Source organism: Marmota flaviventris, chromosome 3 (assembly GCF_047511675.1).
Source record: "Marmota flaviventris isolate mMarFla1 chromosome 3, mMarFla1.hap1, whole genome shotgun sequence".
Taxonomy (NCBI): Eukaryota; Metazoa; Chordata; class Mammalia; order Rodentia; family Sciuridae; genus Marmota; species Marmota flaviventris.
The window spans coordinates 48,728,425-48,746,881 of record NC_092500.1 but is presented as its reverse complement, the minus strand read 5'-3'; the positions used below and the strand labels follow the sequence as shown (position 1 = coordinate 48,746,881).

Genomic DNA, 18,457 nt, shown 5'->3' with positions numbered 1-18,457 from the left:
TTAAGTTTATAAGTTTACTTTTTTTTTTTTTTTTTTTAGTTTTCAGTTTTTCTGCAGACACAACATCTTTTTTTTTTGTATGTAGTGCTAAGGATCAAACCCAGGCCGCACGCATGCCAGGCGAGTGTGCTACCGCTTGAGCCACATCCCCACCCCTATAGGTTTACTTTGTAAATACATCCAGCTTTTACAAATAATTATTGTTCATAAGGAGCACATAAAGTCAGCCTATGTAAGCCAACAAAATCCTGCCACATGTATTGGAAGTTCAGATTAGAACATTTTACAATCAACAAAATAGCACCATAATTTTTGAACTTTTATAATGGTGTTGACTTTAACTTCTCGAAGGTTGTTAATTCTAAAACTTTTTTCAGATATTTTTTAGTTGTCAATGGATCTTTTATTTAATTTTATTTATTTATATGCGGTGCTGAGTATTGAACCCAGGACCTCCACATACCAGGCAAGTGCTCTACTTCTGAGCCACAACTCCAGAAAAATTTTTGCCAAGAAACTCCTCTTCTACCTTCAGTTTTGTGTAAATTTTCATTTGTATTTTATACAGTTTTTGTTTACTAATAATGAACTATTGGAAAAACATAAGCAAACAGAAAAGAAAAATAGTCATCCCACCACTAGTATGTTTTTAAAATTTCAGGGAATTTGAAGTTTATTTTATGGTAATCACCTTTTGTGGGAGGGGTATGTTCCAAAGGTAGTACTGAATTTTTTTTTAATTATATATAACTATAACCCAATGCTTTCTCATACTACACGTTGCTGTCAGTTGAAACACATTTTCTGGTCACATCTTCCAGCTACAAATTTATTGTGTTTTCATCTTATCTAAGCACCTGTCACTCATTGGCCATAACTTTTTCGATTTGAACTGCAGAGCAAAACTAGCACAAATTTCTTTTTTCTTCAGTTTTGTGGCTAGAAGGTTCATTTTCACCATAGATCAAAGGAACCTCAGCATACATTTTTCCCCCTTGTTAAGTTCAGGATTTTCATCTAAATTTAAAGAAAGCACTTTGCAGCTTATCTTTGGCATATCAGTCGCCAGTATCATGCTCTTGGCATTTTGGGGCCATTTTTAAGTAAAATATGGATTATTTGAACGTAAACACTGAAAGATCATAAGAGTTGAGCTGATAACAAAGATGGCCACTAAGTGGCTACCAAGTGACTAACTGGATAGGTAGCACATGCAGTATATATATGCTGGACCAAAGGATGATTGACATCTAGAGTGGGATAAAGTGGGACAGCAGATTTCATAACGCTACTTGTAATAGTTAGCAATTTAAGACTTAATTGTTTATTTCTAGAATTTTCTAATAAGTATTTTTGGACTGCAGATATTTTGCAAAGCAAAGCCACAAATAATGGCGGAACCACACTACAATACAATCTCAAAGTTTTCTCAGTATCCTTGAAGTAATAATACTGGGCATCAAAATTAGTCTGCATAGAGTTTACCTAAAATAGTTTTAGCCTGTGCATTGCAGCTCTTTGCTCATCAAGGGAGAACTTTCTATATCAAATAAAACTATAATTATAGAAGCTGTCTTTTTTGCCCTCATTTACATTCTTAAATGTTTTCTTGAGCTAGCAGATAAAAGGATAGAGCAGTGATTCCAACTGAGGGCACATCCCTTCTGCTTCATTCTATTGAATGTCAGTTCAGACCATTGCTATTTATCACTACTACATTTCTAAAAGTTATCTTTCGTTGACTTACCGTGTGCAAAGTATCATGCCTGTGACTATTATGAAATTGCATTTCTTCCTTACTTTATTGAGCACATGTTATATTCTAGGCACTAGGTTTGGGGGATATATCAACATAAATAAAACAGACCAAAATCTTTGTCTTCATGGAGTTTGTTTTAATGGATTTTTTTTTTTTTTTTTTTTTTTTTGGTTATGGGGGATACTCGGGATTTAATCCAGGAGTTACATACCCTAGTCGTTTTTATTTTGAGACAGGGTTTCACTAAGTTGCTGAAGCTGGCCTCAAACTTGTGATCTGCCTGTCTCAGCCTTCCTAGTTGCTGGGATTACAGGTGTGCGCCACCATACCCAACTAGTTTACCATTTTTTGCAATCCCATTTTTACAATCTTAACATGTAGGTAGTACTAAATCCATTTTACCTAAGGAAAATGAGGCTCTGAAAGGTTTCATGACTTCCCCAAGATTATACAAAACTAGGTTCAAAACTCAGGTGTCAGGGGCTGGGGATGTGGCTCAAGTGGTAGTACTCTTGCCTAGCATGTTTGAGGCACTGGGTTTGATTCTCAGCACCACATAAATGTAAAATAAAGATGGTGTGTCCACCTGAAAAAATAAATATTAAAAAAAAAACTCAAGTGTCATAGCTATGCTATGCTGTCAAAATTGTCCCCCATTGAGGCTCTATGAAAGAGAATGGTTAATTTCAATACCTCAGATAGTAGTTATCACAAATCCCATTGAAAATTTTTATGTAACTTTCCTTGTCTTAAAATTGTGCGTGAAATTTTAAGATATTCACACATTTCAAAGTACTCATTCTTAACCTGAATCAACATTTGAACAGGAAGGCTTGCTTACTGCTCACAAATAAACAGGCCAACGAATGACAGTATTCCTTATTGAACATACTTGTATTTTCTGCTAAAACTAGATGCAACCATCTTTGAAAACAGAACTACTAATGGCTATTGCCACTCAGATTTGGCATTCACAATGTTAGTGAATGTTAGTTCATTCTTAGAGTCTTTAAATAACTTTTCAAGGCTGATGTGTTAGAAAGTACAGATTTAAAAAATAGAGGGGCTGAGGGTTATTGTAGCTGATAGACTGTTATATAAGTGATAGAGTACTTGTCTAAGCATGTACATGGGTTCCATTCTCAGCCCCACAAGAAAAGAAAGTTCTTTATCAGCAAGTCAGCTGTATTTTGTCATATTTTTGTGTTTGAAAATATTCATTTTGGCCTTATTTTACTGTTTGAAAATTTGAAATGCGTTAAATTTCTTTTTACTGTAAAGCTTTGTAGTTAAAAATAATAATGATGTTTTTTATTTTTAGTTGAGATGTAATGATTATACATATTGATAGGGTACTGTGACATTTCAATACATTTATTTACAGTATGTAATGATCAGTCAGGGCAATAAGCATGTCTGTCACCTCACATGTTATGGTTCCTGTGTGTTGGCAGCACTCAAAATCCTTTCTGCTAGTTATTTGAAATTCAATTGATTGTTGTCAACCACAGTTACCTACTGTACTAAAATAGAAAACAAGAAAAAAGAAAACTTAGTGGTATAGTTATTAAAATCAAAACAAGTTTATGAGCATTATTTGAACCAAACTGAAAGCAGTCCAGATGCCTATCAACTGGTATGAATGGGTAAAGAAAATGTCATACATCATAAAATAAACATTTTAATCAGTAGTAATAAAAGTAACAAGTTACCAGTAGACAATAATATGGAAGAACCTGACTCATTGTGTGTATATGTGTGTGAGAGAGAAAGATAGACACTGGGGGTTGAACCCAGGGCTTTGCATTTGTGAGGCAAGTGCTCTACCACTGAGATACATCTCTAGCGCCTCATTTTAGCAACAAGTAATATTCATGGATAAAGGTAGAAATGGGGAAATGTCCTACCTATCATTAAGAAATGCAGCTTCCACCACCAATTCAGTTACCTTTATTTGTGAGATAAGGAAATAAAAAAATTCCTTTAAAAAAAGGCAATTCCCATAAATGTTGCCTTTTAATATTTAATGTTTTTAAATGGTGATTTTATGTTGGTTTAGTCAGTTGTGTTATGTTTGGGGTTTCATCACTCTAAAAGATTGCCTGTGACTAAGGTGGTCAATCCCACCTCTACTCCCAGGAGAGGAAGGATAGGGAACTAGGTGCTGTTTCCCTTGATGCACCATTACTGGACAGATTTTTAGATTGTGTTTCAGTTTCTTGGTAAACATGAAACATTGACTCTTGCAGTTTGAGTGAGTGTCCTCGTCCATAGGCTTCCATTTCTTAGAAAACAGTGACATTTGGGTTTAGGTTTTTTTGGTAGCTAGTTTATTTTGTAAGGCTCTATGAAAATCTTAGCCACTATAGGCTTTAAAAATTAATTCATCCCTAAAATAAATTTCTCTAATAGTGTATTTCCTAAATAGGTTCTTATTTTCTAAAGGTCAGTTTTTAAAATGGGATTGGTTATTTAAATAGTCTTTCCTATCCTACTGTTAAACATTTCCTTGTATTGAGGGACTTAGTAATTAGTTGGTGTAGATCTGGCATTACAGAACATAAGTAGCTAACAGATTCCTGAATTCTACAGCATATTTCTTTCAGTCTTTTTGAGGTTTGTGGAAATTCTTGACGATCAACTAAGTTCTAGACCAGAATTTAAATTCAGTTTCTATACATAATGCCTTCTATTCCAGCAGTTTGGAGGGGCTTTTGTATAATTGTTTCTTTCTAAGAAACCCACAAGAAAGGTAGTTTATTTCACAGATAAGGGGGAGAAGGAGCAGGAGGAGGAGGGATAGAAAGAATATGTACATAGTATAAAAAGAATGATTCAAGATTTCTGAAGGTTTGAACAGAGGAAAGTATCTTAGTCATTTTTAGTTTGAGGCTTCAGAATACCAGTTGAAGTTGATTACTAAACGAGCACAGTGATATACACCTGTAATCCCAGCTGTTTTGTGGGCTGAGGTGGGAGGATCACAAGTTTAAGTCCCAGGGCTTAGCAGACCCTGTCTCAAAAAGGGGCAGGGTTGGGGCTGGGGATATGGCTCAAGTGGTAGCGCGCTCGCCTGGCATGTGCGGGGCGCTGGGTTCAATCCTCAGCACCACATAAAAATTAAAAAAAAAAAAAAAAGATGTGTCCACCGAAAACTACAAAATAAATATTAAAAAATCCTCTCTCTCTCTCTCTCTCTCTCAAAAGGGGGGCAGGGTTATAGCTCAGTGGTAGAGCACCCCGGGTATAATTCCCAGTATCCGCCTCCCCCCCCCCTACACACACCCAAGTTGATTATTGAATGGCACTTTGTTAAATAGTTATATTCTTAAACTGTTATGATATTTGAAAAGTCAGCCCTAACTCCAGTTAATGATTTTTATCATTGACCATGTAAATATAGAAGTTAAGGTTATTTAGGGAAGTATAAAAAAGAAAGGAGTTTTTCTAAGAAGTGGTAATGATTTGGGGGTTTTGTTTTATACCAGAGATTGAACTCAGGTACGCTTAAACCACTGAGCTACATTCCAAGTCCTTTTTATTTTGAGACATGCTCTTGGTAAGTTGCTGAGGCTCACTTTGAACTTACAATCCTCCTGCCTCAGTCTCACAGGTTGCTGAGATTGTAGGCTTGTGCCACCATGCCTCGGCTGATTATAGCTTTGACAGTGTAACTCATGATAAATAAGAAAGCGGTTACTCAAGAAAGTTTCTTGGGATAGTTGAGAAAGGCATATTGGAATTTTTTTTTAATATTTATTTTTTAGTTTTAGGTGGACACAATATCTTTATTTTATTTTTATGTGGTGTTGAGGATCGAACCCAGCGCCCTGTGCATGCCAGGTGAGCGCGCTACTGCTTTAGCCACATCCTCAGCCCCACACGTTGGAATTTTCTGGGTGATAGAAATGTTTTGATATTTATTTTTTTTTTTTTAGTTTTTGGCGGAGATAGAAATGTTTTGTTTTGTTTATTTTTGTTTTTTTAAAATATTTATTTATTTATTTATTTTAGAGAGAGAATTTTTTAATATTTATTTTTAGTTTTCGGCGGACACAACCCGGGCCGCACGCATGCCAGGCGAGCATGCTACAGCTTGAGCCACATCCCCAGCCCCAATATTTATTATTTTTTTTTAGTTGTAGTTGAACACATACCTTTATTTTATTTATTTATCTTAATGAGGGGTGTGTCTATAGGTTACACATATGTTGGCATAACTAATTCTTAAGATCTGTTTGTTTCACTGGATGTAAAGTGTTCCCACAAATTAAAATTAAAAATTTTGATTAGTGTATTCAAAAAAATTCTCAGGTTCTCAGACAATCAAATGCTAGGGAGAGGCCATATAATTAACAGCCTTGCAATTACTATGATAATGGGCTAAATAGAATAATTATAAATTGATAGGATAGTGATTGCTATCAATGTTTCAAGTTTAAGTTAAACAGTCACTTAACCTTTTCCCGAGTTGGTTACTGGTTATAAAACACTTGAGTGGTCCAGGCCAGTTTGCATTGGATTAGAAGTTTTTTGGGGCTTGCGTTGCCATTTGTTCCCTATGGAGCAGCACTTTCTTATTCAGTAAATGGAAATAAAACAACCCAGGACAAAATAAAACATGGAGATACATTTTTTTTTTCATAAATAGATGAATAAAAGTCAACTAAGATGAAGAATTAAAACTAATGACAAAAATAGTTACCATATAGTACAATTCCACATCAAAACCTAAAGGCTTCATTACCTTATACAAAGACCTACATGGTTACATTCCTAATACAACAACTAATTGAGGAATATAAGCTCAAGGAACCAAATTGGAGTGCCCATTAATGTTGAGATAAGTTAAAGAACAAGTTGGACAAGAGGAGCTTTTTGGTAACCTGTTTCAAATGATGCCAAATCTTGTTCTTAAGTAAACTGAAATGATAATATAATATTCAGTATCTGAAATAATACAAACCTGATTACTTAATCAAAACATCATCCTGGGCAAAGCAGACTACTGGTCTTATAGGGTTTGGGGGAATTATGAAATTTAAAGATCCATAAACTTTCAAAGACTAGGAGTGAATGTCAGCTGAGGAAGCACTGTCACTCAAGTGAGACATGGTTGGCATTCAGATGTTTTCATTGAAGTGAGTCAATTTTTGGCTGACTTTCAGGAGTAAGGAATCATCACTGTTTGATTGGTTGTTTACAGAAGCATTCTGGGATAAATTTTTATTGGTTGATTAAACTTGTTTAAACTAGTTCTAGGCTTGTTGCCGTGGAAGAACTGTCATCTCTTGATTAAGAAGGTTTAAAATCTGTTCTGGTGACTGCTTTTATATTGAGGCTACTGACCATTTAGTTTTTTCCAGGAATGTGAGAACTTTTTATTTTCACATAATGTCCCCTCCTGGAAATTTTGAGAATCATCTTTTTTTAGTATAATATTTCATAATGATAAGCCTTTGTAAGGGTTGTTTCTGTTTGACTTCATTTTTATTTTCTTTTGGTTTCCACTTTTTACCATACTGAATACTCAGTAAACTTTTTTATAGACTAGAAACTCATATTCTTCAGTTCTGCTTCTGATTCCACATGATTTTCAGGTTCCCTTTGTGTACCTTTCCCTTATTTTAGGAATATGTATTTGGGTTTTTTGCTCTCTCTGCCAGCTTATTCACATTTACCATTTATCTATTCCAGGGATTGACCAGGTAAATAGTTTAGGCTTTATGGACCAGATGGCCTCTTCTGCAACTACATAACTCTCCAGACAGTACACAAACGTGTAACTGTGTTTCGTTAAAACCAGTGTAGGCTGAGCATGGTGGCTCACACCTGTAATCAATCCCATCGACTCAGGAAGCTGAGGCAGCAGTATTGTAAGTTCCAGGGCAGCCTTAGTAACTTAGTAAGACCCTGTCTCAAGTGGGAGGTGGGTTGGGGCTGGAGTTGTAGCTCAGTGATGGTGAATCTAGCACCTCAAAACAAACAAAAAGAAAACTCTTTATGTAGTACTGGAAGGTTCAGCTTGGCTGGCCTGAGTGGGGTCCTGGGTTTAATCCCCTCAGCACTATCCAAAAAAACGAAACAAACAAAAAAAACTTTGTATAACAAAACAGATGATAAACTGCTTTGTATGTAGTCCCTGTCCTATCCCATTCATCTTTCTAGAGTGTTATATGTGTATGAACTAGTTGCACTAAAAATGAATTTACTTATTTGAATGTCTTATTTATATAAAGCTTAAATTATTTTTTCTTCTTCAACAAGGTACTCAATTTTGACAAGTTTGCATCATGCGTGAATATAAGCTAGTCGTTCTTGGCTCAGGAGGGGTTGGAAAGTCTGCTCTGGTAAGTTATTCTCAAGGAACCTAACCTTTTCACACCAAGCTGTCTTTTTCTATTGAGTTTTAGGTTTCATTATTTGTATTTGTTAAAGTGATAATAACTTATGATGCAATATTGTATTTTTCTTATAGTTTAGTGAATTTTTAGTTATATTTGGCTGGATTATATTTGAGGTATGACAGAACATAGTTTGGGCTAAGTACAGAGAGAGAGAGCATATAAATATGTGTCTGCATTTGAGGACCAGATAGGAATGGGGATTTGGGGATTTTTCCTTGTGAGTAAGCTTATACTATATATATTATGTTAGAAATGTCAAAGCTTATAAAAAGTCATTTTCTTTCTCCCTGGTGAGATAAACCATCTTACTTGGCCACTTCAGGTGGCCACCTAGCAAAGAATTTCATGTTTGAATCCAATTAAGTGTACATAATATGGTATGAACTACTTTTTCAATTGTATCTAAAGTAATGGAGAAGTATATTGATTGTATGTAAGTTTATACATAAAACTCTAATACCCAATGCTATGTAAATAGCTTTCATACTGGATTGTTTAGGAAATCTGCTCACAATAGGTAGGTGAATTCCTATGTCCGATAACACAGCATATGACAATAAAACAATGTGCAGACATTTTTATTTTAGTAATTGTCTCCCTACCTTTATATAGCAGCCAGTTTGGCCCCTGCTGCTTCACAAATATGGTGTTTCCTTTTCTACCTGTGTCCACAGTCTACAAAAACTCCTTCCTGCTCCCCAACTGTGAAATTACTTTGTCTTTGTACCTGATTCTAAGAAAGTCTGAGTGTGCTCAGCACAGATGCAATCTGGTTCTCCTCACCCCAACCCCATTCCCCAGATATCTTTGATCCTCGATTGGTTGAATCTGAGAATGTGGAACCCACAGATACAGAGGATCAAATGTAGAATATAATTTGCAAATTTGGATTTGTTCTTTAGATGTATAATGGTATGTTAATTTTTTTCAGACTGTACAATTTGTTCAAGGAATTTTTGTTGAAAAATATGATCCTACGATAGAAGATTCTTATAGAAAGGTAGGTTACTTTAGAAGTCCTTCTGATTTTTAGTAGAAATATAATAATTACTTTTTTAATAATTATTTTTTAGTTGTAGTTGGACACAATACCTGTATTTATTCTTTTTTTAATGTGGTGATGAGGATCGAACCCAGTGCCTCACACATGGCAGGCGAGTGCTCTGCCATTGAGCCACAACCCCAGCCCAATGTTTTTATAATTACTGAATGTTTGTATACACAGTAGAATGAAGAGACAGTTAATTTAAAAATTAATGGGAAAAACTGTATTTCCTGGCATTGCATGTTAACAGTTTAGAGAATCATAAACATGCATACATATTCACAAAGCTTTTAAGTTTAACCTGACCCCTGAATTGTTAATTTGACACAGACTTTAGAACCCATTTCAAGTTGTAGCCCCATGTTCCCTACCACTACTCCTAGAAAGATGAGTTATTCTTCTTTTAAACTAGAGATAAGAATACAGAAGTCTCCCTAGCCTTCCTACTTAATACCTCCTTGAGAAAGTACTCCTGCTCACGATATGTAGGTGAATTCCTGTGTCCGGTAACACAGAATATGACAATAAAACAATGTGCAGACATTTTTAATTTAGTAATTGTCTCCCTACCTTTATATAGCAGCCAGTTTGGCCCCTGCTGCTTCACAAATATGGTGTTTCCTTTTCTACCTGTGTCCACAGTCTACAAAAACACTGGAAACTCCTTCCTGCTCCCCAACTGTGAAATTACTTTGTCTTTGACTTGATTCTAAATAACTTTTCCCCCCTAGGAAATATTAGGTGAAAAGAGGTACTGGAGATATGGAATTTATTTTTAGTTATGGCACTGCTTCCTTGCTATTAGAACACTTGTTCAAGAATGGTGAGGAAGTGTAGTTATCTAAAGAAAAGGGACCTCTAAAGAATAATGGGAGAGTTGATAGAGAAAATCACTGTTGATAGTATTGAAGTTATTGGTTGTTTTATTCTTTCATTTACTTGAACTATTTTGGTATCATTTCTTATCCAGAATTAAGTGCTGAGTTGAATGATTTTGAGACCAAGGCTTGTTATTGCTCAATAATTACCTAGTAAAACTGCCATAATTTCCCTGTTTCTAATTTTAGCTTTTGTGTTTTATTTATTTAAGGTAGTCTTTTATATATATAAAAAAATAAAGATGTATTTTAATTTTTTCTAGCAAGTTGAAGTAGATGCACAACAATGTATGCTTGAAATCTTGGATACTGCAGGAACGGTATGTATGTAAACAAATTACCAAAGTTTATGCAGTTTGTACAATATTGATTTGTAAATGCTATTACTCTATATGCAAATATTAGTTTACTTAAGTATTACTTGAATCAATATTTAAAGCTATTATTTTCATAGTCTGGATTCTACTTTTTAAAATATTTTTAATTGCAGTGCATCAGTTGTTGAAGAATTTAGAAAAATTATTAGAATGACAATTTTCATAGTCTATATAATACTTTTTTCTTTTTGCATGTGTGTGGTGCTGGGGATTGAACCCAGGGCCTTGTACATGTGAGGCAAGCACTCTGCCAACTGAGTTATATCCCCAGCCCTCATTAATACTTTTAAGACAATATATTACCATATTTCAAATAATGTGTAAAATACTTGGCATGCATTGTTCCTCAGTGGCGCTGTACTGATTTCATTGATATCTTTCCTCCATCAAATTATTTATAGGCCAGTATATTAGTTTTTCCCTTACAATTGTGAAATACCCGGGGCAGGCTTACTTTATAAAAAAAATGAGATTTATTTTGGCTCACAATTCTGGAGGCACAAGTTCTAGGGATCACATTATTATGATGCCTTCTTTTGGACAGTCTGGAGGTAGTCCAGAGCATCACATAGCAAGAGACAAGGGACATGCAAGTATCCAAAGATAAAGGGAAGATTTATTCTGGGTGAATGGTATGCATTCAGCTAATGTTTGAGTACCTGAGATATGCCAGACACTGTTCTTACCCTCAAATGCTCATAGTTTATTGAAGGAGAAGTGTGAGGACGTGGCATAATGTAGGTAAGCATTCTGATAGACCCACCTAACAAGAGTGTTGTGAGCTGGCTATAATTTTGGGATACAATTAGGAAGCGCTACACACTTCATGATATATTTAAAAAGCTACCTTTAAATAGGCTTCCAACTTTTCAAATAATAACTTGCTATGGACTAATTTTAAGAAGTGTTACAACTACAAAATCTTCATTGAGTTATAATCATAGATTTTAACTGTCAAAATATTCTGTTTTTTAATGTTCGTTTCTTTGTACTATAGGAACAATTTACAGCAATGAGGGATTTGTACATGAAAAATGGACAAGGCTTTGCTTTAGTTTATTCCATCACAGCACAGTCCACCTTTAATGATTTACAAGATCTGAGAGAACAGATTCTTCGAGTTAAAGACACTGATGATGTAAGCTGACTTCCTAGTAATAACTTATTTCATATCCCTTACTATAGTGTATTCAATTTTAAAGTTTAAATTTAAATCAAATTTGAAGTTTGTGTATTGGGTTAAGGGTCAGAACCTTTCTCTTTAAAAAAGGCACAAATGTATCTTTACATGTTTTCAAATATCATTATATTCCCTATTTTCTCATTATCTTGTGAAAATTAAATGTTATGCTTTTTTTTTTTGGAACTGGGGATTGAACTCAGGGGCACTTAACCACTGAGTCATGTCCCCAGCCCTTTTTTGTGTTTTATTTAGAGACGGGGCCTCACTGAATTGCTTAGGGCCTGGCTAATTTGCTGAAACTGGTTTTGAACTTACAATCTTCCTGCCTCAGCCTCCTGAGCTGCTGGGATTACAGGCCTACACCACCACACCCAGCTAAACCCTTCTGTTTTTAAACAATGCATTTTGTGGGAAGGAATATGGGATGTAAATGTTACTAATAGAGCAAATAATCTTCTGGTCACATTTCTGGTAGATTTAAGAGCCTTTGAAATAAGGATTTGATGTAAATAAATATAAACGTACCAAGCAGCAGTGACAGAGAAGGAGCATAATAATAATTTTAAAAGGAAGGCAGCCCTTCAGAACGTACTGTAATGCAGTTAATAAGAAACTTAAAGGAAATTATTTTAATTCTTCACTATCTGTAATAGTGATTCCTAAAATAAGTCATGCATCAGAATTATCTGTAGGACTGATTAAAACATAAATTGCTGGCCCAACCACCTCAGAATTTGACTCAGAAGACCTATAATAGAACCCTGAATTGTGCATTTCCAACAAATGTCCAGGTGATGGTGATGCTACACGATAAGAAATGTTGTACTGTACTTTAATTAGAGCTAATATTATAAGAGTTGAGACACACTAATGGTAAGTGCTGCCATTTTCTGAACATCTAAAACAAGGAAGTTTGGGGAAAGTCTACATTTTTATTTTCCTATCACTTGCATTAAACAAATATTTATTAAATACCTCATTAAAAAGCCAGAATTCTTGAGGTTTTGTTTGGATTTATTTTCCACAAAATACTTTAGAAAACTGATTTGAAAATGATTGGTAGTGGTTTGGTAGAATAAGCATTATTTTTGCCTATAGTGTTCTTTTAAAATTACAAATATCACATAATGCAAACACACTGTGCCATTAATAATGGCCTTGATTTTTAGTAAATTAAGTTGATTAAACCTTCTGACTATTTAATATCAGATTACGTGAGAAACTAAAAATTCTACTTTGGGGGCCAAATTTCTCCTTTATTTACTTTCACAGTAACTCCTTTGTATTTCCTTTTATAAAGGTTGTATTTTTTTGATTACCATAATTATTTGTAAATCCATTGTGTTATACATTTTAACCCTCTTTTGTAAGTATGACATTCATTGTTTTCTAAAATTTTTTTGTGAAAGGTTCTTACTTGTATCTACATTGCCTAGGTTATATCCATTTAGTTCCCTTTGGAATTATCCTTTAACATCTCCATGAGAAGAGAAGGCAGTGGAAATAATTGACAGCGCAATTGACCTGAAAGCCAATACTAGTTCATTCAGTCTTACAAATTAATGTTGTTAAGGCTTTCATATTTTAAGTGTAAATTTTATTACATATTGTATCTGACACCATAGGAAAAGTAATCTTTAAGGTTAACTCTTAGAATTCTTTTTATTTGAATTTGTTAATATACATACTTATTTATTTTTATTCTCACAAATGTCTTTTTAGGTTCCCATGATTCTGGTTGGTAATAAGTGTGACTTGGAAGATGAAAGAGTTGTAGGAAAGGAACAAGGTCAAAATCTAGCAAGACAGTGGAACAACTGTGCATTCTTAGAATCTTCTGCAAAATCAAAAATAAATGTTAATGAGGTATGGTCAGATACTAAAAGTAGTTTTTTATTTTGATTATTTAAAATTAATGGAAAAGTGTGTGTGTGTGTGTGTGTGTTTAATACAACTCAAACTTAATATGTATTCAGAGTGATATGTTGATCTTATAGGCAGAAAAATTCTTGTTAAATATATGTATATAAATAAGTACTATTTCAGTTATTAAATGCTTGTGCACTTAAATTTTATCCCAAGAAAGGAAGGTTAGATAGAATATAGGACTGGGAAAGACAGGTTAACTCATCATGAAGGATGTTATGTAAAAGAGAAAACTTCAAAAAGGCATTCTTGGATTATATGAACTTAATTTAAGGAGAACAATTTTAACCCACTCCAAGTGAACTTGGCACTTGTAAGAATGCTCGGTTTTACTTTCTTGTTTCCTGGTGGTACATTTATATCCTTGGAAATGTCCATTTTTTTCATTTCACTTTTTCAGTTTTGGGGTTTTTGTAATATGTTTGCAGATCTTTTATGACCTAGTGCGGCAAATTAACAGAAAAACTCCAGTGCCTGGGAAGGCCCGCAAAAAGTCATCATGTCAGCTGCTTTAATATATTGAATGCATTGTAGCTCTGAGCCAGGTATGTTGATTTATCTTTCCTCTAATTGTTAATCCCTCAGCTTCACTAAGGACACTGTCAGGAAAGCAAGTGGAGTTTTGGTTTTTGTTAGCTCTAAAAAGTAGATGGTTACATTCATGAATTAGTTTGATATCTTGTTAATGAAAACAATTATTTCATTTACTTATCATCAGAAATAAGGTATTCTATGTAAATGACCAGATATTCTAAATAAGTTTATTCAGGGAATGGGTTATACCTTAGTGATAGAGCACTCGCTGGCACCTATGAGGCCCTGGGATTAGAACCCAGCCCTACCAAAAAAAAAAATTCCATTTATATAAGTGATAGGACACTGGTTGGTGCAGGCAATATAATGGTAAAGGAGACCTGCCTTATCTCCTTGCCTCTTAATTAAGTGTGATGGAAGAGAGAGACAAACAGTTGCAAAATGTCATAAATGCAATGAGAGTAAATCCAATGTAGTACTAAAAAACCCTGACACATTTACCATGTGCCCAGCACTCTTTTTAAGGATCCCTATCTGTATATTAATTGAATTCTCACAACAATCCTCTGGAATGATGATGATGATGATGATTGGTTGTTATTATTCCCACATTACGGAGGTGGGAACTGTCACTTGTGAAAACCCCTGTTAGTGAATAGCAGTGCCAGAATTTGGATAGGCAGTCTGACTTCTGAGTGCTGTGATGGGTACTGTGGGAGCATATAATTGGGGCACCAAATGTGTAAGAATTCAGGAAAGTCAGTCAAAAGTAGGAGACATTAAGCTGAGATCTGAAGGACAAGTGGAAGTTAGCTGTATTGGGCTGGAGGGTTCCCAGACAGAAAAACACTAACATAACCCAGAGATGTGAGCAAAAAAAAAAAAACTGAGCACACAATGTTTTTATGTATATTTTTGAAAACAGTCATATTAAATAGGATTGATACTTTAAACAGATCAGTTCCTGGTACATAGTGAACATTCAAACCATTAGCTGCTACTTTTTACCAATGAAACTGGTTTCCTGTTCAGTTATTACTAAGGCATTATTTCACTGTACTCTTATCCCCGAGAACTTTTAACTTTTGTGACTGTTTCCCCCAGTGTTAAATGGGCCCATAGTGTCATTATCTTTTTACAGTATATGTCCCTATTGTGCAGTTAGGGTCCTCTGTTTAGTAATAGATCCTCTTATAATGATAATCTCTCATACCTGACTGAATGTTCATTCTTACTTGCATCCCATATGTGCCTGAGCTTATATACTCCCATCTGTCCTTTCCAATTTGCTACTTTCAGTCTGCTAGGTTTTAGAAAATTACATTACAAACCTCATTCAAACTAGAATAAAGACCTAAGGTTCTAGGTATTTGTGAAAATAGTTTCAGCAGCCACATGTGTATTTACATGTGCTTGGAAACAAGTCTGATCCCCAGAAAAATGGAGTTTAAAAAATATATATATATTTTTTAAAAGCTTAGGCATATATGTAGAAGGTCACCGGAAGTAAATAAATATTCCACAGTTCAGATTTTACTTCTTTTACATTACAAATATTATTTTAAAACTTTAGTTTTCTCTAAGGAAAAATTAATGTGATTTTCAGTACAGTACCACTTTTTTGATATCTAAAATTTGCCAAAATCTATGAATACAAAATTTGGAAGTAATGTAACTCAACTATAAAGTGGTAAAAAACATCATGAGATAAATTCTAAAAAGATACGAATCAAAGTACTGAAATAGCATGGGGCCACTTAACATAAGAAATAGCCACAGGTATTAAATATTGCCTCTCTGAACCTAGATTTTAGCTACTTTTTAAGAGTAAGGAAGCAAAGTCTTAACTTTTCTCATACTAGAAACCCTGGTTTTCAAGAGAGTAGCAAAATAGACTTCATCTTTTTGGAATGCAGAGGTGAAAATGTCTTTACTCTGAGTTATGGTACATTGTCATTCATGTAATGACTGAAACAAGAGTCTGTAGTGTATTTCTAATATTACAAAAATGTTGGGGGGTTGGGGGTGTCGTTTGGTGGTAGAGCACTTGCCCAGCACATATGAGGCACTGGGTTCAATCCTCAGCACCACATAAAAAAATAAATAAATAAGGGCTGGGGTTGTGGCTCAGTGGTAGAGTGCTTGCCTCGCATGCGTGAGGCCCTGAGTTTGATCCTCAGCACCACATTAAAAAAAAATTAAATAAAAAATAAAGATATTTTAAAAATAAATAAATACATAAAATAAAGTTACTAAACAGAAAGTTTTAAAAAAAAAGTTGGGGCTGGGGTTGTGGTTCAGTGGTATGCCAAGCACGTGTGTGAGGTAATCCTCGCACCATATAAAAATAAATAAAATAAAGGTATTGTGTCTATCTACAACTAAAAAAAAAAATTCTTTTTTTAATGTTGTTTTATTGTTTCCTTTGGATCTTTAATACACTGGGTTCAATTAAATTTTTTTTTTCCTTTCTTTTAAAAGGTCTGAAGAACTGTTGCCCAATTCAACAGTGCCAGCATTCCAACTTTGTTAAACCTACCAACATCTTATATGGACTTTCCTGTGGTGGTACCCTTTAAGAGGCGGATGAAAGCTACTATATCAGTTTGCACATTCTAATCACTTTTCAGTATCACAAGAGAGATTTTTACTTATATAATAGTCCTAGAGTATGCAGCTGGTAAAACCAGAGGCTACATCCAGTATTACTGCTAAGAGACATTCTTCATCCACCAATGTTGTACATGTATGAAAATGGTGTACTGTATACTTTAACACACCCCATACTTTGTATTGGAGAGTACAATAATGTAAATCCTGAAAGCACCACTATTTTAGCATAATAAAAGAAAGTCCAAAGAGCTCCTATATAGACTACTCCAGATAAACTTTGCTTCTTTGATACTTGTAGCTTATTGTAATTTTTTTTAAATCCAAGGTCATTATCATTGTATTGTATAAAATAAGCGCTTTGATTAACACAGCTATATAGTTTTTTTTAATTTTTCAAAAACCTGTGGAGACAGTGATCTTGTCTTTAAAATATAGTCCTTTCAGTATGATGTCTTAGATTAAAGACGTTGCCTTTAATATCTGTTGGGAAGGAAATGTCCAGACTTTTCAAATCTCCTTATTATGTGTTTCCCTTTTTTGTTTACATAGGGAACAATGTTTGTAGTTGTGTGTACAGTGGGGGTCTACAACAAGAAGTGTATATTTTCAACAATTTTTTAATGATTTAACAATTTTTGTAAATCATTTTCAGGCTTCTGCAGCTGTAGATTCTCACTGTGAATCCCTTGCTTGCTCATGCATAAGTGTATTTGCAATACCAAATATACAGGTTTAGTATTTTTGCCTGTTAGTGATTGTTTCACATGTGTAACGTTTTGGTTGAGATGTTAAATGGTGGACGAGTACTGTGGATGTGAATGTGGGAAGTAATTTTAATCATGTATAATTGGTCACAAGGCCTAATTTGCAGTAACTATTGCTGTTTTATTTAACAATGCCTTGTTGCTTTGTATGCATTTAACGTTTGGGTGTAAAGATTGTGTGTCTATCCAACAGGGAGCCACAGTATTTAAATTGACCAACCTAATGTTACAACTACTTTGAGGTGGCCAAATGTAAACTAAAAGCCTTAATTAAAGTGGTGCAATTTTGTATAACTTAGCATCAGTAGTTCAATAAATTTGGATTGCCATGCAAGCGCTTGCATTATAATTACTTGCCACTTGAATGTGTTTTGTGTAATGTTTTAACAGTGCTAGTAAATAAATATGGGTTTACCTTCTTTTTAAATGTAATAGGTGTTATTTTACACATTGTGATTTCATAATTTAACATGAGTAAACTAGACTAATTAATTCCAGAAAAAATGTGTGAAAGGACTGGGGTTGTGTTCAGTGGCAGAGCACTTGCCTAGCACATGTGAGGCACTGGGTTCAATCCCCAGCACCACATTAAAAAAAAAAAAAAAACTAAATAAACAAAGGTATTATGTCCATCTACAACTAAAAACATTTTTAAAAAATTAGTGAATGATGGCAGGGTTTTTTTCTAGTATTTGAAGATTCACATAACCACCTTTTGAGCTTTTCTTTAAGAAAGAATTTTGTAAATCAAGCAATATTAGTTATGAATAAATGCTTTTGGGTGAAGAAGGATTGAAAATACTTTGCATACTAAACTGTGGATCCCCCCTCCCCGCCGCCGCTGTTAGTACTGGGGATTGAACTCAGGGGCACCTAACCATTGAGCCACATCCTCAGCCCTATTTTGTATTTTATTTAGAGGCAGGGTTTCACTGAGTTGCTTAGTGCCTTGCTTTTGCTGAGGCTGGCTT

At 34.5% G+C, this 18,457-nt stretch overlaps 1 protein-coding gene across 3 annotated transcripts in view; it reads left to right on the top strand.

Moving 5' to 3' along the window:
• Rap1b (RAP1B, member of RAS oncogene family) overlaps window positions 1-17,913 on the top strand; it is a 41,883-nt gene extending 23,970 nt beyond the window's left edge. For 2 of the 3 annotated variants that reach the window (XM_027924973.2, XM_027925040.3), the window contains exons 2-8: window positions 8,027-8,109; window positions 9,098-9,166; window positions 10,353-10,409; window positions 11,464-11,604; window positions 13,372-13,515; window positions 14,004-14,120; window positions 16,591-17,913. In XM_027924973.2, the coding sequence (XP_027780774.1) occupies window positions 8,053-8,109; window positions 9,098-9,166; window positions 10,353-10,409; window positions 11,464-11,604; window positions 13,372-13,515; window positions 14,004-14,090 (555 nt within the window). In that variant the 5' untranslated portion in view covers window positions 8,027-8,052 and the 3' untranslated portion in view covers window positions 14,091-14,120; window positions 16,591-17,913. Of the gene's footprint in view, window positions 1-7,456; window positions 7,636-8,026; window positions 8,110-9,097; window positions 9,167-10,352; window positions 10,410-11,463; window positions 11,605-13,371; window positions 13,516-14,003; window positions 14,121-16,590 lie in introns of all 3 variants that reach the window. The other variant, XM_027925109.2, reaches the window with a different exon arrangement.
• Window positions 17,914-18,457: the final 544 nt, after the last annotated feature.